The sequence below is a fragment of the Pleurodeles waltl genome, chromosome 9 (genome assembly GCF_031143425.1).
Source record: "Pleurodeles waltl isolate 20211129_DDA chromosome 9, aPleWal1.hap1.20221129, whole genome shotgun sequence".
NCBI lineage: Eukaryota > Metazoa > Chordata > Amphibia > Caudata > Salamandridae > Pleurodeles > Pleurodeles waltl.
Genome location: NC_090448.1, coordinates 806,719,921 through 806,744,273, shown reverse-complemented (window position 1 = coordinate 806,744,273; position 24,353 = coordinate 806,719,921). Strand labels below are relative to the sequence as shown.

At 45.6% G+C, this 24,353-nt stretch overlaps 1 protein-coding gene across 2 annotated transcripts in view; it reads left to right on the top strand.

Annotated features, from left to right (window-relative positions):
- LOC138260006 (phospholipase A and acyltransferase 3-like) overlaps window positions 1–24,353 on the top strand; it is a 72,251-nt gene that overhangs the window by 22,736 nt on the left and 25,162 nt on the right. For both annotated transcript variants that reach the window (XM_069208056.1, XM_069208055.1), the window contains 2 exons: window positions 1,625–1,729; window positions 13,709–13,811. In XM_069208056.1, the coding sequence (XP_069064157.1) occupies window positions 1,715–1,729; window positions 13,709–13,811 (118 nt within the window). In that variant the 5' untranslated portion in view covers window positions 1,625–1,714. The remainder of the gene's footprint in view (window positions 1–1,624; window positions 1,730–13,708; window positions 13,812–24,353) is intronic.

Below are 24,353 nucleotides of genomic sequence, written 5' to 3'. Positions count from 1 at the left end.
TTGAGGATACAACAGGGATAGAATATTTAAAGCAGCTCTGGCTGCCCAAAGCTCCCTTATGTGCAGATCATTTAAGTTTTCCTCAAGGTAAATCCAGAAGGGTGTTTTTCCATTAGAGCTTGTAATATCTGTCCATATTGAATGATCTGAAGTGTTTCCTTTAGAACCTGTTAGTATGAAGCACATTCACAGGCATCCTCTGGTCTGGCTATGGATTGTTTTTGTTATTCCCAATTCTAATTGAATTTGAGCTTGGGAGACATTTCTAGGCAACCGAGCTATCTATCTGTATGTCTTTGGCTTCTCTTCCATGAAGAGCTTCACAGCCGTAGGAGATAATAGTGAGCAATTTAGCACTAATTATTTTTAACATGGATACCACAGTCTGGCCCCATATTTTCTCGCAAAACACAAAGACGTCTGTCATCAAGAATGCAGCTTTAGCTTTGGTAAACTCTTTATGGGCCTGGAACTTTGCGCGATTATGAGGACTCACAAATATTTATATTTCTTTGCTTTCATAACTTGATGATCATTTAGGTGCCTGGAGCCATAGACTCCCTTGGTGTGTTCCACTGGCAAGGGCTGCTCATTCTGACCATGGTAACAGTTGTTGGAACCATCCACTTTGGATATTGAGCCAATTCTTACTATGTAAACATGTTTCTTGTTTCTTTTTTACAGAAATTGTGTAAACATTAAAGTTGAGGGATCTGTTTTGTGTTTTAGTGGCACTGGTGTCACACTGCTGTCCTTCTCAGACAATTTCAGTCCCAAATCCATAATGCCAAAGTGTTTCTCGGTCTAGGGAGAACTGGATCTCAAAGGACTCACCCCAATAACGTTGCCAGACGACTTCATGCCACTCAGTACACAACAATATAGTTGTGGGTTTTTATTTAACAACCAAATGCATTCTGGTAGCTGTCATTTTGAATGCAGCGAGTGACATTGCTTCGGCTAAATGACCAGATGACAGTGGTTTATAAAAGGCAATCCTGTGTCTGGTTCAGTCTACAACCCTGGAAAGTTGCTCAGCCCAATGGGAAAGCACCTCCAGTCCAGGTTATTTACTTATTTATTTGTGCACCCTGTGATCTATAGTCTTGTTTAGGCCATTATTAATAAATAGGACCAGGAGTCCCAGAAGGCAATGACAAATTAGGGACTGGAACCGTTAGCCACACATGGACCTGGGAAACATGGCTGCTATTATACAGTCAATTTATGTTCGAAGCACTCCTGTCTTGACTTTCCTGTGCGGCCTCAGAAGTGCCCTGTTACAGCATGTTCCTTCTCAGAACGAACTCACTCAGCTTAACAGGCACCCTACCTCAGGGCTTAGCTACCATTGGTGCAGCAGGTGCAGTTGCACCGGGGCCCGGGGCCATGTGGGGCCAATTGAATCCTGATGATTGTGAGATTTTACTATCCCAACAGCAGTCAAATGGGTTATTTTCCTTGCTTGCGCAAGGTCCATGTCATCCTGGCTATGCTGCTGTGGTGCCTTCCCTCAGCCCTCTCTAAACTGACTCCGTTGACCCTGGTTCAGTCTGGAGCACGGGCCAGCCTCTAGGTAGAGCAGAACAGGTTAACGGCGACTCACTCTTTCCTCTGCCCACAGGAAACCCAGAAGGAAAGTGAAACCTGAAATATATCTATATAAGTAGAGAGCAGAAGCTACAAAGTCCGACACGTGGCTGGAGCCGAGGAGATGCCGCCTTGTCAAGTGAGTTAAACTCCCTTTATTTATTGTTTGTGGGGTTTATTTATAGGCAGCATAGGTCAACTGAATTGCCATCGTCGGGCTGGCCTTCAGGGCAATCCAGCAGTGCCCGGCCAGCTGGCCTCACAGGTCAGTGTGTTGGCCGTTTTTTGGGCTGTTTGTGATTGTATTTTATGAGCTGCTGGCCCGGTTTTTACTGTTGAATCCCCTGATATTAAAACAAACATTACCCGCAGCAAGGTCAAATCCCTGCGGTTTTCCATACATTGTAAAACCTATTACATAGGTGTCTTTAGTTTGCAAACATGGGCCACTTTTTCTGTTTTTCAATGTCAGTAATGAGCGGTGGGAGGGTCACTTTTATTTTGGAACCCCGGCCTATTTTCTCTACCAGTCGGACCCTGCTTGGCAGCTGAGGAAACAGTGTTTGTTGCAAAAACATATTAAGTGTTATTTTCTGAAAGTGAAGTGGCGATTGTAGGACGTAGCTGACAGGGGAGTTTGGAGAGATTCGAGGGCTTTCCTATTGAGTTGTATTTTGATATGAGAACAACAAGTGAGTGCCTGTTAGTGGAGCATTAAAGGATGCTTTGGTGTGAATTTGTTGGCATTTTTCATAGGTAGAAGGAATACTACGGTTTGTTCTTAATGAAAATGCCATATACACCTTGAGTTTTTATATTGCTTAGGTTAAATACCTTGGTCTTTTGACAGCATATTTGTCTGGGCAGGTCAGACAGAAACGTCATTGCGCCATCATGAGAACTGGAGATGAATCTTCACTTGACCGAGACCCGGCGGAGCTTCCTTAGTCCCGCACTACCAGTGGCTACTTATTCAGGTGGCCTGGCCACATCAAAACTATAAGATTCTTGAAAATACTACAGATTTATTTACTTTCACCGGGGGGCTGGTGAAAGTCTCAGACAAAATGAGGATTTTATTGTGGGGATCAGATTTGAATTACCGATGCCGGTCATAATTCGTCAATCCTTGTAAAGGACCAGATTGTCCACACTTTAGCCCATTGACGCAGGCCTCGTGCGTCACCAGAATCTGGCACCAGTTTTGTGTCTTTGTTTTCTTTTGCATGTAGGAGAAATGTTTATTTGTCTCGTAATCCTAGGAAGTATGAGCTGGGTGTGGTGCATGATACAATCCTCACGTCGGAAACAGAAAATATGTGATATCAATGTGTGTAACAGGTTGCCTGGGTAATGTGTGCATTGCTAACTCTAACACTGCATAGCTTGTAACTACACCCTGTTGCAAATGCAAAGCGCTCAGTTATCCCTGTGGCTAGATATATGCTACAAAATACATTCAATAAATAAATGCAAAAAAATTAAATTGCCATCTGTAGGAGGCTGGCCCTCTATGTGGTGTGCAAAGCTAGGCACACCGTGCAGGGGTCCTGTGAACCAAAAGTGGATTTACAGAGGTAAAACCTAGACCACAAAATGCTTTAATTTATATAGTAGCTTGGTTGAGCAGTCAGGCTAATCTTGGAGAAGTGCAAAGCATTTGTTGTACTTACAGTATCAATAAATCATAGCACACACTCAAATGAATAACTCGAGAACAATTTATATGTACATTTTAATACAAGATCATCAAAATTGGTTAAGTACTTTTTGAGATAAGAGTTTTTGAAGTTTAATAAAAATAGTCTTTTTCATGAGTAATTACGCACCATAGCAATCAATGATAGATCACCTTTAAAAATACACAGAAAATCATACAGTGCAGTTACCAAGTTCTCCTTTGGCAGGTAAGTCAAGGTCATCATTGACCACTATGGGTCAGCTGCAGAGGTTCGAGGGGGCTCCTGGTTCCAGCGGGAGCAGCGGGAAGTGGCCACTGTGAGGGGCCATTTGGAAACGTGCTGCACAGGTGAGTTTAAAGGTGGATTCTGGAGGTTCCCTTGGAGTGTTGAGGTTGCAAGGGTGGGGACCCTTAGCACACAGCTGGGCCTTTGATACAGTTGACAAATACTCTGAGTATTGATAGGGTTCAGCCGCAAGAGGGTGTAGTGCCACCAAACTTGGCACACTGGCAGAGTTTGTCCTCGTGGTCAGTGGTGTGACGTTTGGTCTGGCTGCAGTGTTCGGTTCTGGAGTTAGCAGCTAGTCAGTGAAGTGGACCTCACTGGCTTGCTGGTTCCTTGTAGATTTAGAGTGGTACCTCCACCCCGGAGCGAGTTCTTTGGCAATTAGTGAAGCCTGGAGGTTCTCTTGGGTTTATCAGAGTTTTTCCAGTGTCCAAGCAACTCCTCAGTGGTGATTGTCGGGTCCTGGGTGCAGCAGGCAAGGTTTGGGGCCTTTTCTTGGTGCAGCAGGTCCACAGTTCTTGTGCCTTGGTTCTTCTTTGTTGCTAGTCCTCTTGTGTCCATCAAATCTAATTTCTTGGTCTAGGGATGCCCATTAAATACTGTATTTAATAGGCATTTTAGAGGGAACCTGGTAGTGGCCAGTGGGCCACCTAGCTTAGAGTGGTTACACCCACTAAGTGACCACTTCCGGCGGGCAAAGATCACTTCCCTATACCTGATTGGCTATTTTCCTTACAGCTAAGATGGAGGAAAATGAACTGGAGAGTCCACCTCGCATGCAACACCTTAGGGGTGATGCATCCTAGGTAGGGCCACTCCTTCTACCCTTTGTTTGGTTTTCCCGCTGTTGCTTCTGCCAAAAGTTGGGGTTTGCAAAGGAGGAGGCCATCTGCTGCTAGCAGCAGACTTGGGTATCGAGTTTCAAGGGTGGTAAGCCCTTAGAAGGTATTAGGCAGGGCTGTGTACATTCCTGGGGAGGTGGGGTAGCGCCTCTGCCCGGGAAGGCCTTTGTTCTCTGGTCCCAGAGAGCAATGGCTCTCTCCGCAGGGGTCCAGAATTCTGTCTGGTGGTGGCAGGCTAGTTGGGACGGACCAGCAACCGTGCCAGGGGAGTTAGATTTTGCAGGGGGCACCTCTAAGGGAATCCCCTAGGTACATTTTGTAATAAATCCAATACTGGTACCAGCTTGGATTTATCATTTTGAGCTGTTTGTTAGCAAACAACCCAGGGTTCAGAGTGGCCATCATGTAGCTGTGAAACTCATACTTACCAGTGTCCAGCACATGCATTTAAAATGGCTGCTCTGTTCACGCACTATGTCTAAGGATTGGCAAGGGCACAGTGGGGCATATTGCTCATGCAGCTATGCCTACACATACAGTTTAGTGTACCCTGCCTTAGGGCTGGAAGGCCTGCCAGAGGGGTGTCTCACCAATAGTGTATGCAGTGTATGGTGGACAGGGCACACAAGCAGTGTGCCATGTCAAATATGTGTTTTGGTGTGCATCAGAGCACTCAGCCTTCAATGGCAGTGCTGTGTGCATCTGGAACCATTGCCCTAGAGGGTGGCACAATCACTGCTGCTTCCCTAAGGGACCTACCCTCAGTGCCCCATGCTCTGGGTACCTAAGTACCATTTACTAGGGACTTATAATGACAGTGGCAGCTAAAGGTGTTGCCAATTGTATCAATAACTTTCCAATTGTTTATGGAAAGAATACTGCGCTGGGAACCTGGTTAGCAGGATACCAGTGCACTTCAGTCCAAGTTGCATTCAGAAACCAGACAAAAGGTGTGTGTGTGTTTGGGGGGTGACTTCAACAGAGTGTCAGTTTCCCACACAATCCGCCATCTGATCCAGTGATGAGCAATACTAAGGTAGCTCTGCCTTGGGCAGAGGTGGACATGAGGCAATGGCAGAGGAGGTTTAGTTGTTCTTGGAAGCATGGAAGCATTAAAGGCTGAGTTAATTTGATGTATCTTCTCCATATATTTGGAGAAATCCCTATATTGAAACTCTGTGTGCTTTTGAACTTTGTTTTGGGGAGATGTGCTTGTTACTGATCGCAGCTTTAGAGTTGAGAATATTTTTTTAATGTTGTTGAGAGGGCAGGAAAGATCGTAAGTCTTGTTTTGAGACATTCAGCATGAGCAAACAGGTGCCCATTTAATTGTCTATGCCAGTGTTTCTTAAACTTGGCTTCTGTAAACCCTCACTTAAGCCTTACTGGAATCCAGGGACCCCTTTTAAATCATTATTGGAATCCGGGGACCCTGGCCTAAGCAACTTTGGTGATTTGAACCACCACAACAAACACACAAAATATGGAAATACGTTTTCAATACACAAATGTTGAAATATGCATTTAACTCAAAAATAAATATAAAACAAATGTTTTGCAAATGTATGAGGAATTTTGTCATATGATTGGTGGTATGTGTTTCCTTCTGCAAATCACAGGAAAAACTCCTTTTTTGAGCAGACTTTGCATTCGGCATGAAATTCTGTTTGTGGTGCAAACAGGAGCTTGTGCCCATGCACGATTAACAACCCACTTTGCATTATAATATCAGCTGTCTTTTATTACTCACTGGGTGGTGAGTGGGACCACTCTCTTTGTCTTTTAATGGGAAGGTTGGAGCTTTTCTAAATTCAATTAAAGCTATCCATCGTCCTTCCTATAGTATGTTTGATGCACTTGTAGTGCTCCCACAAATCAATCACAGGGTACCAGGTTAAATGTTAGTCTCCAATTTCAAATTACTTCACATTTACAAAACATTTGAAAATGTTCACTTTTATATTATGCTCCTTTATATTTATGCACTTAAATAATCTGTTAATCTTATTTAATTTTCTAAAATGTCATGCAGCACCTGACTAGGCGTTGTGGGCCCCATAGCGGTTCACGGACTGCAGGTTAAGTGATACTGATCTATGTGGCTTCTGTCGTTGGTGCTCATGAATTTGAAACATAGTTGTGTGCCCTCTAAGTATAAGTGACACTGCGAACCCTGGTAATGTCTTTATTTGGTATCATGATATTTGCAAATCAATGTCAATGTTCCACTGAGGGAGACCCTGCAGATAGAACTAGCATCCGGTGAGAAGGTGTTATGTTCCTTGTTGTGTCACTCGATAATGATCAACATTAGAAAACATAGGGGACATTAAGATTATGTTACTTGGTACATGTTTTGTAAACTTCTGTAATTCCTATGGCTTTGTAGAGGAATAAGGGGGTTATTCCAACTTTGGAGGAAGTGGTAATCCGTCCCAAAAGTGACGGTAAAGTGACGGATATACCACCAGCCGTATTACGAGTCCATTATATCCTATGGAACTCGGAATACGGCTGGTGGTAAATCCGTCACATTTGGGACTGATTACCACCTCCTCCAAAGTTGGAATAACCCCCTAAGTGTTCAAAGGTTTGCAAAAAACACACAGCACTGGCAACACATAACCGGATTCTGGTTCTAAGCTCGATAACATGTTGGGGTTGAGAAAGAGTTGCAGGTGGTAGTAGAAATAAGGCTCAATGTTTGGTGTGTTAGGCTTTCCTTGTCCCATTGTAATTTCCCAGTCTTTGTGTGTATGCACACTACAGTTTGCTTGTTGTAGTGTTTCATGGTGTGTCTCTGTCCTAGTGTGTCAATATCTCTATTTCCCAGGGTGTATGCCGGTCTCTCTGTGCCAATGCACAGTAAGCGCTGCTGGTTGTATGCGCACCCAAAGTGTACTCCACCCTAGTCGAGGCTGGCTATTGCCCTTTCATATAATGCTATTTGCAGACTCAGCTGTTCGTGGCAACTGATTTTAGTGCAGAGGCATTATGTTGCTTTCCTTTTTACCTGATGGTAAAGTGGCCCACCAGCCCCTCCTTTAAGACCCCTCCCACCTCCAGTTTCACAAATTCCCCTCTTTTGTTTTGTGTAATGTATTCTAGCTGTTTATTGGGCAATGATGGGGAGATCATCTGCAGGCCAAAGCGAGTCATTTAAAAAGCTTGGCGAATGCAGAACAAAATGATTGCTTTACTTCCCTTCATTTTGTAATATTTTTCCTTGTGGGCATAACAACCTGCCTACTGCTGTTTCTGGGATCAGATTGAGATGCCTTGTAGACTTCTGGATGTGTTGGCAGACCCTACATATAGGTCCTTCATGGGCAGAATCTGCCCATTTGCTCTACCTGAGAACCGCTGTCACCTTTGTGTTGTGCTGGGCTTCACCTACTAGACTTGGTAAACAGGAACAGGCCCCGGACACTGCAAAAACCTTTCATTGTGACTTGTTCTCAAGAAAGGAACACTGTGCTCTAAATGTGTGGAGAGGAGAAGGTTCCTGACCAGGAAGTATAAAGTGCATGTCTGCCCAGACTGAAGCCTGCACGAAGCTCGTGTCTTGAGTGAGTGTGCAGCCCAGGAACCATAAGCATCTTGCATCCAGCTGGCCTACAATGAAGTACATAGTTCATGACCAAAAAAATGAGGATATTAAAATAGAATTTCAGGATTGCTTTGTTCCTAATCTGCAGTAGGCGAGAGCCTGTATATTCCTGTCCTGATGCAGTCAAAGAGGGATACAAAGAGTTTATTGTTCAGCCCTCTAGCGTAGGTCATGTCTCAGCTGAAGCAGCTGATCGCCATGGTTCTGGAACAATCAGACCCAACTTTTTAGCCCTTACCGTCCGTGACAGATTGCTGTTCAAAGTTATAGTATCACCTAACCCTAAATATCAGTTCCCGCTGTTAACTTTTTACACCCAATTCTGTTGGAGCTGTCAATGGCCAAATGTACTCTTATTGATGCCGTTTAACAGTTTAACGATGCCCCCCCCCCTAATGTTATGGTTCCCAATGAGAACAATCTTTGGCTAATAGCCCATCAGCAGCACAAGTATTGTGCATTCAGTTTGACTTTGGGACCAGTTTCACTTTCTTATTGGTCTCCCCTGAACTGTGCTGTTTCTAGACACTGAATATCGGTTCCTTAGTTTCTGAGCTAACTTGACACTGAGACACTCTGACTTTGGGTAAGGGAAGCTAGGAACATATAAACATCAAGGTTCACTTGCATAAAACCCATGTTTCTCATGGATGAAAGGACTTTAGGTGTCATTAATCGGCTCATGGATTTGGCCGGCCTAGCCAACAGGACTGCGGAGAAACTTAAAGCAAAAGGACACATGTGATCGCAAGATTCATATGTTTCTTTCTAGCACTGTTGACCCATTGACTTAGCATTCTAAACACCACTCAAAGTCTATGACTTGAGACTCCAGAGTTTTATGGTTTAATTGTAGATGAACCTTCACCGATAGAATAACATTGACTATAGGTCAAATGCTATTTGAATTATAGTGGCTTAACGTGTAAGCTGTAGAGTTATATTTGGTGCCATATCTCAGCCCTAAAAGGTGCTAGGATCTTCTTGTTTTCTGTCTTGTCCGAATTTTGACTCCCCCACTTTTCTTCATGTAAATAAAAGTTTGAAGAAGAGGAGTGGTTGCTCTCAGACAAGGAAGTTTCATTATTTGTTATATTCAGGCAGTGGTTTCAAGTCTGATTTTTAATTCCATAAAGAATATTTGAGGAGAAGGTATGATTACCATCAGATATGACTATTTGAGCATCGGTAGTAGTCTAGTATTGGTTCCCAGTGATATAATTTGTGTACTAGTACTTTTGTCCTTCATATCACATAAACACTTGTAAAGGAACTTGGGGCCTGATCATGATCAAACTGGAAAAATTGGGTACTAATCGCACACCTGTTCATTTACAAGAGCACAGGTTGTGATAATTAGAGAGGTGTATAGCTTGCATCCGCTTATGGTTTGTACACCTGAGATTAGGAAATGACGTGCAGTTTATGCACAATTACACCCTTTAACAAGTGTGCAAAACAATATTTTGAGCAGCTTGCTCCCCTGATATGCAGCAGTTTTTTTTCTTCTGCTAATCACAGAAGAAAGCTCTTATGTGGGGCACACTTTGCACTCGACTTGTAATTCCATTTGTGGCGCAAACAGGAGTTACTGACATACTTTGCATTACAATTTTGTCTGTCTTTTATCATTTACTCGGTGGTGAGTGAGACCATTGTCCTTGCCTGCACTACGGCCAATCACACCCTTGCTATACCACTGAAGTCAGGGTCACTGGACTGACAGTGGAAATGTTACAACATAACTGCGTTATCAGAAGAAGCACCATAGACTTAAAGGGGTATCTGTGGGAGTGATGACATGCCCTCAGCTGTAAATGGAACAACATCAGTGTCACTGGACTAACAGTGGAAACACTACAGTGACAAACGACAGTCAGAAGCACAGCAGAATTACAACGTTCTCTTGCAGTGTCGTGGAGTTGTTATGATCTGAGAGGTACAAGTTAACTAGGATTGAATGGGAATCTTCCTTTACTTGAGTAGTTGGGCTGATGCCTATTGTTTCCACTGCAGGCCCGCAGCGGCATTAGGTTGCACCTGTCACTTATTCCCATTTACATAATTATTGACTTTCTCAAACCCTGTCCCATTTATATATCTCTACCATTCACCTTCCTTGCACTTAGGGCTAATTGACTCTCCACCATGTGGAGAACTGGCTCTCCCAGCCCAAAGACAAAGAAGCTCGCTACGATCTTGATTCTCTTCCCTCAGAAACTCTTGTTGTGGGACCTGTGCAGCGTCTGAATTATCTACTGTAGTGCAGTTTTTTGTTGACATTGCTGACACTGGTGCAATGGAAGGAGGCATTGTATGGGGTGTTGTGACCATTTGGAATGATGGACTCAGGGTGAACCAGACCACAGATTGCATGTACACTAAGACTGACCTCTCCCTGATTCTATAAAGAGAGGCCAAGGGTTGTATAGACCAGGAGAAGCCCAACCTTCTTTCTTTGTAGCACAAGGATCAGTATTCACAGGTGTCAGAGAGGGGAATCTCTCTCCCCAGGCAATCTACCCACCCTGTTGAGTTGCCCCCGTAGTGTTTTTAAATCTTTGTATCATTTAGTAATCTGCTAATATTATTTAAATTGGGGAATCCACTGAGTAGGCATCGTGGACCCCAAGTCAAGTACCCGTGGTCGAATATTGTACTGAAGTTACCCATAGCCGATTACGGCAAATCTATGCATATATATGCCGAGTCATGAACGGGCCAATGTATATCTCATGACATTAGGCTAAATGTTAGCATGCTTAAAGCAACCTGTCCATCTGCCTTACCCCAAGGAAAACACCAATATCTTTGGTACCTTTGTAATACATGGTGGACCAAAAAGCGGGAGTGGGCTCCATGCTCCGCTCCTATATCAGATGAACCACAGAGAATGGAAAAATCTTTTCTTCCTTATTATTATGAGCAACACAAAAATGTAGGAAAGCAAAGCTGACATGTGTCACAGTGAAGTGTTTACACTTGCAATCAGGGTAGATGTCAGATGCCACAGAACTCTTTCGGCAGCAAGATTTAGGAAGCCAAGAAGACCAGTTTTAGCTGACAGCTGTCCTGGTATCTTCTTTACGATAGTGGTACAGGACTGCTGTGAGAAGCTGCTTCTCTTGTTTTGGCAGAATTCTCCCTTCTACAAATGAACTTAATGAGGGTATGGAGACAATTAGGCACAGTGGGGGAGAGTAGCAGTTAGAAATATTTCGACTGTTGTGCAAACAGAAATTTCTTGCAACCTATGGGGAATGCAAAGGACGCAAAAGACCCCCTCCTCTTCCTTGAGCCTTGGCCAAAACATGGAGAAGAGGGAGCATTTGTAACCCTCATGGTCCATTTGCAAGTCCAGGGAGGCTGAAAACACTACACTGAGCCCTTGGGCAAGATAGAGTGGAAGAATAATAACCCTCCTCAGTATGAGCCAAGGACAGGAAAGAGAATACATCCTGACTTTGGGTAAGGTGATGTGTAGTGTTGTAAAGGACTGGATGACACCAATAAAATCCTTCTTGGCCAATTGGCAAGAAAAGGCAAGATTTTTTTAACATCACCACTGTGGAGGTTTTTGAAACCCTTTTTGACCTGGCCATGCCACAGCACTTGGGGGTGAAAGCCCTTTTAATTTTTGTATCACTTCCCATTCTGCCTCAGGGATGGGAACCACATCCCGCCCACTTACCCCTAATAAAGCAACAGTTGTCTCAATGCTGTATTCTAGCTAGTGCCACATTGTGATTGCCTATAATCCATCTGAAAGATTGTAGGCAATCACATTATGGTATTTATCCAAAATTACCACTTTTTAACCAGTGAGCGTAGAGGATGCTCATTAGTTTCACAAAACGCTAACAATATGCAAACATGAATATATATATATATACATGATTTGTTCATCCTTAGGTGTCACTTACCCTTTGCTGGTAACTCAGAAAGGGCTGAATGAAAATACACAAAAAAGTTGATGGGATGAACGCTTGCAATAAATTTAACCACTGGCAATTGCTTGGGGTAGTATTCCAAAGCATCGTACGTTTGCCGACTATGCCATCTCAGTTTTGACCTAGCCATATGCAAATCAGTCTTGGCCCTTCTCCAAAAGGAGCCATACAGCCCAAACTACCAAGTCAGGCATTCCCTGAACTGGAACACATGCAAACCAAGACTGGTTTTATCATGACTGGGGCTCATCAGATAAATGTAGCTTGACTTCAGTGATACGGTGCACAGGACCTACATTTGGGCATATCCTTGTCGCTTAGGATGGTACATAAAAGACACAAAAAGGGATGGGAGAAATGCTTGCAATGTCTTAACTACTAGCAGTCGCTTCAGGGGTGCTTTCTAACCCACCATTCTTTTGCCCACCATGCCTCCTCAGTGTGGACCCAGCCATATGCAAATCAGTCTTGACCCTGACCTAAAAGAAACAGTACAGCCCGATATTCCAGGCCTTCTCCCTCACCCAGAAAACAAGCAACCCAAGACCAGTTGCACCCTGGTTGGAGCTCGCCAGTTTTAGTGCAGCTTAATTCCATTGGCAAAGTGAGCAAGGGATCCACATCTGGGCATACCCTTGGCACGTTCAGCAGTGTGATGAGAATAAAGTTCGGGTCCGAGACAGAAGTAAGTTGAAATAGCAAGTTTATTGCTAAACGCGACCTAGCGTCCAGCCACTCTGGAGAGGCATCAGTAACTGTCTTCTCCAGAATGACTAGACGCCAACATTCTACAGAACACAGCGCAGAACCAAAACATAACATATCCTCCTATCTTCACACTGAGTAACTAATAAAGAATGATAAACAAAAACAACAAGAGAAAACGGAAAACAAGTTGTACTAAGAATACATGTTACTAATGACATAGTTCTTCAAATAATTAATACATTAATAAAAAAAACAATAAAGCAATAATTTAGAACAAAAGTTACTTCATAACATAGTCCTTCAGATAACTAGGACACTTATGAATCCTCATCAGTTGTTTACGAATGGATGTCTCCACTTGAGGTGTACTTGCACCTTGTTTCTCACCCTCTTGAGTTTCACTTGCACCTTGTATCACACCTTCTTGAGCTGTACTCGTGCTTTGTATCTCAACCTCTCCAGCCTCTTCACGGGTTCCATCACTCACACCAAAGGTAGATGCTTCTGAATCAACCTCCATCTTACTCTCATTCCCCAAGAAAAAGGAACTCGAGCACTCTTCCACCTCTTGACTTCGGGCACACGCTCCACTTCTCTGATACAAAGCCACATTTCTCACATTCCACTTCTCCCCTCCTTCAATCTCAAGTTGAAACTTTCCCACCTTCTTCACACGAAAAGGGCCTTTAAATCTCGAAACGCCCCCCCTTGACTCTACCTGACTTGACCTTAACCCAATCCCCTACCTTCAACTTATGGTTGTGATGAGGGATCACAACCTTCTCACCACTTGACATCTTGACTCCACCTGAAGCAACCCACTCTTGAAGCCAGGGAGGAATCAATTTCGACCCTATCGATCGATGCACATTCTTCTATCAGCAGAAAAATGTCTTAGCAAAGAAAATGTCTTATTGATTTACATACGTATCACTCGCTGCCTCTGTAATATAAATATCAGTCTGATATCGAAGAGTATTCATTCGAGCAAGTGAGAAAAAGATCTAATCACATTCACCATACCTCTGGTTTGCTTTTCAGGAAGACCCCAAGCCTGGAGACCTTATTGAGATATCCCGAACTTTCTACCAACACTGGGCAATCTACGTGGGTGATGGTTATGTGGTGCACCTGGCACCTCCTGGTAAGAGCTAGCTCTGACGTGTGCTCTTTTTAACATGACTCGCTGTAAGATTCCAATGAGGCCCAGTAATCGTGGGCTAAGATCAGAGAAAACAGCTCTTGACGTCTTAATGTTGACATATTACGATAACAAGTGGTAGCTTTTACTGCAGGCTCCACAGTTAGCCTGGAGTCGAACAAACCGCCTACCATAAGTTATGTACAGATGAGATCCTGTATTCGCCCACACCTGCACATATACATCTGCACATATGCATGCAAGCAATCACAAATGCACTCACGAGTTTTACAGAGTTTGAGCACTGTTTTTTAATGCATCGTTTTTTGGCATTTTGGACCAAGGATACAACCCAGTAAAACCTTCCAGCAATCATTATTATAAAGTACGTTAATTAACACCATCAAAAAAGATGTAACAATGTCTGATCTATTTAGACCAGGCTTCTCAAACGAGTAGCTCCCCCGCTACCTGAAAGTAGCTCCCACGTGTGGAGCTCACCCTCCCAATTTAGAAAACTTTATTTAGTTGAATTAATATATGTATCCCAAAATGAAAAACTTGTGTGTGAGATGAAAATGTGCGTATTTTGTGATGTTTTGGAGAAAAATGATTTTTAACATACATTTAAAGTTCATATTTGAGTGAAAAATCATGCATTATTACTATTAGTATTACCCTGGTGCCAGAGACATTTCAGCTGCAGCTGTCCTTTCTTACCAATTTAGAGGTATTCAGAATTGAAGAAAACATTTTACATTACCACTGGCGAGAGTGCTGATGCACTGAGGTGATCAGGGCTGGTAATCTTGCATGGGCTTTCCATTGATGTACCCTTATGCCAAAAAAGGCAAGCCATGCAGCACAATGCAGCATATTTTTGATAGCATTCCTTTATTATTTTGTAATTTGTTGATATGTCAGTACTGTCTGGGCAAAGATTACATATCATTAGTGCCAATTTAACAACCAAATATAGAAATAAGCAACTGAAAGATGACCAGTTAATCTTTACGAAGGGCCTACCAATGAGTGCAAACATGTCACTGCGTTTTAGTAACATTTGATCAGTTTGAGCTAGAAACACATTTTTTGGTTAAATCTGCAGATTGTGCAGCAGATGATAGATTATGGGACAACACACATAAATCTAGTGCTGTAGAATTCCATAATTCCAGTCACTCTGGTTTTTCCCTCTGGGGATGTGTCCATATTATTGAAGTCCTATTGTTCCAGCCATCTGCCCCAAATATATATATATATATATATATATATATATATATATATATATATATATATATTTGTGGACATCCTCGCAGTTCAGAAACCTTTGTATTCACAATTTTGCAATGTACGAGTCCTGCTCAGGGGCGTCGTTTCCACTAGTGCAGCAACTGTAGTGGCATCGGGGCCTAGAGGCCTGAGAAATCCACTGACCACAAGATTATTGATGTATTTGATTATTCAAACAGCAGCCACTGGACACATTTCCTTCTGTGCACTAGGGCCCACAACACACTAGCTATGCTACTGGCCCACTCTCCAATTAGTCCTACTCGGAATTGAGTTGCCTACTACGATTGTGACATGTCTCTTTTTGCAATCACCAAACCCAAACTAGTAAAAGCGTTCATATACCTATTCATTTGTAGCTCGACCAGGATATGTACCAGTTCTGTATGCAGAGAGAGAACATTGTTGCATTATGTTATTTTTGATGGAATATTTGTCACCTAAACTTTGGAGCAGTTCTAATTCTTTCCAATACTACTGCAGTAATTTAATAATCTTTGCACTTGTTTTAAATTATCACAATATGCTTTGTTAACATACGAAACTATACTGACTCAGTTTCATTTTTAGTATTACATGAGCTAAAAGCTTTATTTAGAATGCATCCTATAACCTACCTTAAAGCAAACATATCCTATTGCACTAAATATAGTTTATCCTGGAGTCCATCAGTAGGGTGTCCCAGAAAATACCATAGATTCGTCATGCGTTAGACGACATCTTGAAAACAGATGTAACAAAGGTCCATGTTCCTTCTTTTATACTGTCGACTTATGATGTCAGGGTTACGGCAGAGAATAAATTCATACACGCAATCATTCCTCCAAGCCCATGTGAAAGGTCTAGTTAGTTTTTTTAATGGAAACACAATTTTACGTCATTCTATCACTGTAAGGTGAATACTTACTCATTGCTGATTTGTCTAAATAAAAAAAGGTAAGAAAAGAATTCAAGGGGGGTCATCACAACTTCCCAATTTCATACATGCAACTAATCAACTGAGAGAGGACCCACTAACAGTGGTTCTTCTGTACTACTAATGTACTAAGCGATAGGATTACGTTGAAGCAGCTAAGTGGAGGAGACAGACACTAGTTGAGTGATCCAGGAGGTGATAGAGTGGATGATGAAAAAAAAAAGGGTGTTATTGTGCAGTGGTATACAGTACTAATATTTATGCTGGGTAATTAAAATGAAAGGGAGGTTGGCCATTGTTGTAGTTTAAAGATCGAAGTCTAGGGAGTCCAATAAAGTACGAAGGTATATGGTGGAGTTCATGTAGGAAAGTACCATCTTTCTTGGCATGTTACTCCCAATTTCTACCTGTATGTCAGTATGCCTGTATGTCAGTATGCCTGTCTCACTGGGATCCTGCTGGTCAGGATCCCAGTGCTCATAGTTTATGGCCTAATGTGTGTGTTGTTAGTAGTGCCTAACTGTGTCACTGAAGCTCTGCTAACCAGAACTTCAGTGCTTATGCTCTCTCTGCTTCCAAATTAGTCACTATAGTTTAGTGACTTTATTTACCAATTTAAATTGGCACACTGGACCCCCCTTATAAGTCACTAGTAAATGGTACCTAGGTACCCAGGGCATTAAGGTTCCAGGAGATCCTTACGGGCTGCAGCATTTCTTTTGCCACCCATAAGGAGCTCAGACAAACCCTATCACAGGACTGCGACTGCAACCTGCATGAAATAGTGCACACACTATTTCACAGCCATTTTCACTGCACTTAAGTAACTTATAAGTCATCTATATGTCTAACCTTCATTTACTGAAGGCTAGGTGCAAAGTTACTAAGTGTGAGGGCACCTTTGCAATAGCAAAGGTGCCCCCACGCTGTCCAGGGCCAAATCCCCTGACTTTGTGAGTGCGAGGACACCATTACACGTGTGCACTACATAGATAGCAATACCTTATGTAGCTTCACAATGGTAACTCTGAATATGGCCATGTAAGGTGTCTAAAATCATGGTATTGTCTCCCCATTCTAAATCTGGTATTGGGGGGCCAATCCCATGCATCCTGGGGGCTCCACCATGGACCCCCAGTACTGCCAAACCAGCTCTCTGAGGCTTGCACTGCAGCTACAGCTGCTGCCACCTCACAGACAGGGTTCTGCCCTCCTGGGGTCTGAGCAGCTCAGTCCCAGGAAGGCAGAACAAAGCATTTCCTTTGGGAGGAGGGTATTACACCTTCTCCCTTTGGAAATAGGTGCTACAGGCTTGGGAGGGGTAGCCACCCAGAGCTTCTGAAAATGCTTTGAACGTCCCTCCTTGCATAAGCCAGTCTACCCTGGTTCAGGGACCCCCAGTCCTTGCTCTGGCGCGAAACTGGACAAAGGAAAGGGGAGTGACCACTCCCCAGTCCATCACCACCCCAGGGTTGGTACCCAGAGCTCCTCCAGTGTGTCCCTGGCATTAGCCATTTTTTTTTCCAGGGTGTGGGGACACTCTGGAGATCTCTGAGTGGCCAGTGCAAGCAGGTGACGTCAGAGACCCCTCCTGATAGGTGTATACCTGGTAAGGTAGCCAATTCCCCTCTCAGGGCTATTTAGGGTCTCTCCTGTGGGTTCCCCTTCAGATTCAGCTTGCAAGTACCCATCAAGAATCCTCTGCAACTCCTGCTTCATCCTCTGACCGTCAGATCAACCGCAGCCTGCCCCAGGAACCGAAGTAACTGCAACAAATTATCCAGAAATGCTACAGCGACTCTGCAACCTCAGCTCCAGCCAGCAACGGTTTCCAAGGTGTGTACGCTCTGGGGACTCCCTGTCTTCACCCTTCACCAGAAGGACGAATAAATCTCCCATGGAGTGACAGAGTCACTTCCCTGCTCCAACAGGCACCTTCTAAGGCGACAACTGGTTCTCTTGGATTCCTCTCCTGGTGATGAGCATGCTCCCTGGAACACAGGTGGTGGACCCCTTCGACACAGACTGTCCTAAGGTCCAGCTGTCCAAATTTGGAGGAGGTAAGAGCTTGCCTTCCTCGTTTGTGACAGTACCCCTATGAACCGCGTCATCTTCACCTCCCGAGGCATCTGTGCACTAATTGCAAGAATCCTTCGTGTATAGCCTGGCCCAGGTCCCCAGCACTCTATCCTGCAACGCACAACTCACTGAGTTGTTCTCTGGCAGCGTAGGACCTTCCTTTGTAGTGCTGCAGCAACCACAATTTGCACCTTCTTTATCCCCGTGTCCTGAGACCTCCGTAGGTGCTGCCTGATCATCTGTGGGTTCCCTCTAGTGTTGGGAGCCCCCTCTGCCTCCTCAGTCCGAGATGAGGCCCCCATGTCCCACCAATGCTGGGCATTCCAGGGCATACCTTTGCTCTTACCAGGGCTCAGGCTAAGAAGCAAAGAGGACAGAGAAACTTGGATCCTGGAACAATGGACCAAATTCTCCCAAAAACTAGGGGTAGAAAGGGCAAACCCTTGTCCACTATCCCTCCTCCTCCAGGTGATTCCCCTTTTGATGAGGAGGAGTCTCTCCCTGTGCAGAACCTACACCAAAGGAGCTTAAAACTGACACAGCTCTATCACTCTATCCACTCCGGCGCCCCTTCGGATCCCTGCCCGCACTTCATCTTTAACAAAGCCGACGACATCATCGCCCCGCACCTCCAGACCGTCATCAACTCTTCTTTTTCTTCTGCTACCTTCCCCGAATGCTGGAAGCACGCTGAAGTCAACGCCCTACTAAAGAAACCTACGGCTGACCCAAGCGACCTGAAAAACTTCCGCCCCATCTCTCTTCTACCTTTCCCAGCCAAGGTAATAGAAAAGACCGTCAACAAACAGCTGACCACCTTCCTGGAAGACAACAACCTGCTCGACCCTTCACAAACCGGATTCCGAACCAACCACAGCACGGAAACCGCCCTCATCTCAGTCACAGACGACATCAGAACCCTGATGGACAACGGTGAAACAGTCGCCCTCATTCTCCTCGACCTCTCGGCTGCCTTTGACACCGTCTGTCACCGCACCCTAATCACCCGCCTACGCTCCACCGGGATCCAAGGCCAGGCCCTGGACTGGATCGCCTCCTTCCTCGCTAACCGCTCCCAAAGAGTTTACCTCCCTCCGTTTCGCTCAGAACCCACCAAGATCATCTGCGGCGTACCTCAAGGCTCATCGCTCAGCCCGACACTCTTCAATGTCTACATGAGCCCCCTCGCCGACATCGTACGCAAGCACGACATCATCATCACCTCCTACGCCGACGACACCCAACTTGTACTCTCCCTCACCAAGGACCCCGCCAGCGCCAAGACCAACCTACAAGAGGGTATGAAGGACGTCGCAGATTGGATGAGGCTCAGCCGCCTAAAGCTGAACTCTGAAAAAACGGAAGTCCTCATCCTCGGCAACACCCCGTCCGCCTGGGACGACTCCTGGTGGCCCACGGCCCTCGGCACCGCACCGACCCCCGCAGACCACGCCCGCAACCTCGGCTTCATCTTGGACCCTCTTCTCACCATGACCAAGCAAGTCAACGCCGTGTCCTCCGCCTGCTTCCTCACTCTCCGCATGCTCCGCAAGATCTTCCGCTGGATCCCCGCCGACACCAGAAAAACCGTGACCCACGCCCTTGTCACGAGTCGCCTGTACTACGGCAACACCCTCTACGTCGGGACCACCGCCAAACTCCAAAACCGCCTGCAACGCATCCAAAACGCCTCGGCCCGCCTCATCCTCGACGTACCCCGCAACAGCCACATCTCCGCACACCTGAGACACCTGCATTGGCTCCCAGTCAGCAAAAGGATCACCTTCCGTCTTCTCACCCACGCACACAAAGCCCTCCACAACAAGGGACCGGAATACCTCAACAGACGCCTCAGCTTCTACGTCCCCACCCGCCCCCTCCGCTCCGCTGGCCTCGCACTTGCTGCCGTCCCTCGCACCCGCCGCTCCACGGCGGGTGGGAGATCTTTCTCCTTCCTGGCGGCCAAGACCTGGAACTCCCTCCCCACCAGCCTCAGGACCACCCAGGACCACTCCGCTTTCCGGAGACTCCTAAAGACTTGGCTGTTCGAGCAGCGATAACCCCCCCTTTCCCCCCTAGCGCCTTGAGACCCGCACGGGTGAGTAGCGCGCTTTATAAATGTTAATGATTTGATTTGATTTGACAGCTGAGGTCTTGGGTGCGGGGGGCTGTCAGGTAGGAACTGAGTGTGGCACATCAGACCTGTCCCACACTAGTGGGTCTGAGACAGAAAGCTGTCAAACAGCAAAATGGGGATGACAATGATGCCCACAGAGTTTACTAGGAGAATAATCTCCTCTATACTGAGACAGGGAACCCTAAACCTGGTGTCAACAGGATACTGTTCATCCCTTTACAGAATAGGGAATTCCTCCTAACTCTGGCACATGACATTCCTTTGGCTGGACATTTGGAGCAAAGTAAAACATGGGACAGACTTGTTCCCCATTTTCACTGGCCTCATATGTCAGAGGACACTAAGGAGTTTTGTTGCTCCTGTGTCACCTGCCAAGCCAGTGGCAAGACTGGTGACACCCCAAAGGCCCCCTTAATCCCACTGCCAGTGGTTGGGGTGCCCTTTAAGAGGGTAAGGGTTGATATTGTTGCCCCCATGACCCCTCTACAGCTTCTGCAAATAGATTCATGCTTGTGGTGGTGGACCATGCCACAAGGTATCCAGAAGCTATCCCATTAAGGACCACTACAGCACCTGCAGTGACAAAGGCCCTCCCGGGAATATTTTCCAGGGTGAGTCTCCCTAAGGAAGTTGTATCAGACAGAGGTATTAACTTCATGTCTGCATACCTCAAAGCAATGTGGAAGGAGTGTGATGTAACATTCAAATTCACCACCCCTTATCATCCACAAACAAATGGATTGGTTTAGAGGTTTAATAAAACTCTCAAAGGCATGATCATGGGACTCTCTGAAAAACTCAGAAGGAGATAGGATGTCCTCTTGCCATGCCTCCTTTTCGCCTACAGGGAGGTACCCCAAAAAGGAGTGGGCTACAGCCCCTTTGAGCCTGTTAGGGGTCCCCTTGCTCTTGTGAAGGAAGTTTGGGAGCAACCTTTAAAGACCCCTTAACAAGACATTGTGGTCTATGTACTTGGCCTAAGATCCAGAATGGCTGAGTACATGAAAAAGGCCACTAAAAACCTTCAGGCCAGCCAAGAGCTCCAAAAGCAATGACATGACCAGAAGGCTGTCCTGACAGAGTACCACCGAAGACAGAAGGTGTGGGTTTTGGAGCCTGTGGCCCCAAGAGCACTGCAGGGCAAATGGAGTGGACCCCATCTCATTGTGGAGAAGAAAGATGAGGTCATCTACCTGGTGGACCTGGGCACTGCCAGAAGCCCCCTTAGGGTGCTTCATGTCAATCGCCTTAAACCTTACTATGATAGAGCTGATTTAACTCTATTCATGGCCACAGAAGAAGGGCAGGAGGAAGAGGCTGACCCTTTCCCTGACGTCTTCTCCAACACTGAAGCTGATGGCTTAGTGGAAGGAGTGGTGCTTGCAGACTGCCTCACCTCACTGCAGAGCAGAGGGAGGACTGCAAAAACCTCCTAGGGCAATTTTCTGACCTCTTTTCCCTCACACCTAGTACAACTACCTGGTGTGAACATTCATTTGATACTGTAGACAGTTTGCCTGTCAAAAGTAAGATTTATATGCAGCCTGACCATGTCAGAGATTGCATTAAATCTGAGGTGCAGAAAATGTTAGACCTGGGAGTTATTGAGCCCTCTGATAGACTCTGGGCCAGCACAGTGGATGCTTGTCCCCAAAACATCATTGCAAAGAAGGAAAGAGAGAAATGCGGTTTTGTGTGGACTGTAGAGGACCTAATACTGTAACCAAAACTGATACTCACCCTATACCCAGGGCAGATGAGCTCATAGCTACACTGGCTTCTGCCAAGTATCTAAGCACCTTTGATCTGACTGCAGGGTATAGGTGGATCAAGTTATCAGAGGATTCTAAAGCAAAAACTGCGTTTTCTACCATAGGAGGGCATTACCAATTCACAGTTATGCCCTTTGGTTTGAAAAATGCACCTGCCACTTTCCAGAGGCTGGTGAATACAGTCCTGCAAGATTTGGAAGCTTTCAGTGTAGCATACTTAGATGCCATTCTAAGTATGCTGCGTATGGGGGCTCCACAATTGACACCCAGTACTGCCAAACAAGCTCTCTGAGGCTTACACTGCTGCAGCTACAGCTGTTGCCACTTCACAGACAGGGTTCTACCCTCTTGGGGTCTGAGCAGCTCAGCACCAGGAAGGCAGAACAAAGCATTTCCTTTGGGAGGAGGGTGTTACAGGCTTGGGAGAGGTAGCCTCCCAGAGCCTCTGGAAATGCTTTGAAGGGCACAGATGATGCCCTCCTTGCATAAGCCAGTCTACAGCGGTTCAGGGACCCCCAGTCCTTGCTCTGGAGCGAAACTGGACAAAGGAAAGTGGACTGACCACTCCCCTGTCCATCACCACCCCAGGGGTGGTGCCCAGAGCTCCTCCAGTGTATCCCTGTCATTAGTCATCTTGTTTTCCAAGGTGTGGGGACGCTTTGGGAATCTCTGAGTGGTCAGTGCCAGCAGGTGACATCAGAGACCCCTCCTGATAGGTGCATACTGATTTGGTAGCCAGTCCCCCTCTCAGGACTATTTAGGGTCTCTCCTGTGGGTTCCTCTTCAGATTCAGCTTGCAAGTTTCCACCAGGAATCCTCTGCAACTCCTGCTCCATTCTCTGACCGTCGGATCAACCGCAGACTGCTCCTGGAACTGGGTAACTGCACCAAAGTATCCAGAAAGGCTACTGTGACTCTGCAACCTCAGCTGCAGCCAGCAACTGCAACAGTTTCCAAGGTGTGCATGCTCTGGCGACTCCCTGTCTTCACCCTGCACCAGAAGGACCGAAGAAATCTGCTGTTGAGTGACGGAGTCACTTCCCTGCTCCAGCAGGCACATTCTAAGACAACAACCGGTTATCTGGGACTCCTCTCCTGGCGAGGAGCATGCTCCCTGGAACACATGTGGTGGACCCCTTCGACACAGACTGTCCTAAGGTCCAACTGTCCAAATTTGGAGGAGGTAAGAGCTTGCCTTTCCCGTTTGTGACAGTACCCCTGTGCACTGTGTCATCTTCACCTCCTGAGGCCTCTGTGCACTAATTGCAAGAATCCTTCATGCACAGCCTTGCCCACGTCCCCAGCACTCTATTGTGCGACCCACAACTTGCTGAGTTGTTCTCCAGTTGCGTGGGACCTTCTTTTGTAGTGCTGCAGCAACCGCAATTTGCACCTTTCTTTGTCCCAGTGTCCTGGGATCTCCGTGGGTGCTGCCTGGTCATCTGTGGGCTCCCTCCAGTGTTGGGAGCCCCCTCTGCCTCCTCAGTCTGAGTTGAGGTCCCCATGTCCCTCCTGGGTCCAGCCAGCGCGATTTTGATGCATTCCACGATATTGCTTGAACCAAGGCTTGTTGGACGAATCCAGCACTGCAACTCGCCTGCATCCGAGATCTCGACATGGGACATCCTTTGCATCATGCAGGAACCTGCAGCCATCTTCTTTGGTGCTCTTCTGCAGACTTCTTCCAACCGGAGAATCCTCTTTTGCACCATCTTCTAGGTTTGCAGGGGCTCCTGTTCTTCCTGGAATCTTCTGTGACTTCTGGGCTTGTTCTCCTCTCTTTACAGGTCTTCAGGTCCAGGAACCCACCATTTGTTGTTTGCAGTCTTGCTTGGTTCGTGCAATAACTCTAATCACGGCTTGTAGTGTGTCCTGAGAAAACTTGCAGTACTTTACTCCTACTTTCCTGGGCTCTGGGGTGGGGTATTCCACGGACCTTTGTGGTTTTCTTACACTCTGACCACCCCTCTACACCTTACACTTGCCTACAGGGGAATTTGTGATTCGCATTCCACTTTCTTAGTATATGGTTTTTGTTGCCCCTAGGCCTATTTCTTCCGATTGCATTCTATGGTATTTTCTATTGTTTGCACTATTCTGTGACTATTTACTTAACTGATTTTGGTCTCTAGTGCATATATTGTGTATAATACTTACCTCCAGAAGGAGTATTGCCAGATATTTTTGGCCTTGTGTCACTAAAATAAAGTACCTTTATTTTTGGTAACACTACGTATTGTCTTTTATTGTGTACTGTGTGACTATGGTGGTATTGCAGGAGCTTTGCATGTATCCTAGTTCAGCCTAAGCTGCTCTGCTACAGCTATCTCTAGCAGCCTAAGCTGCTA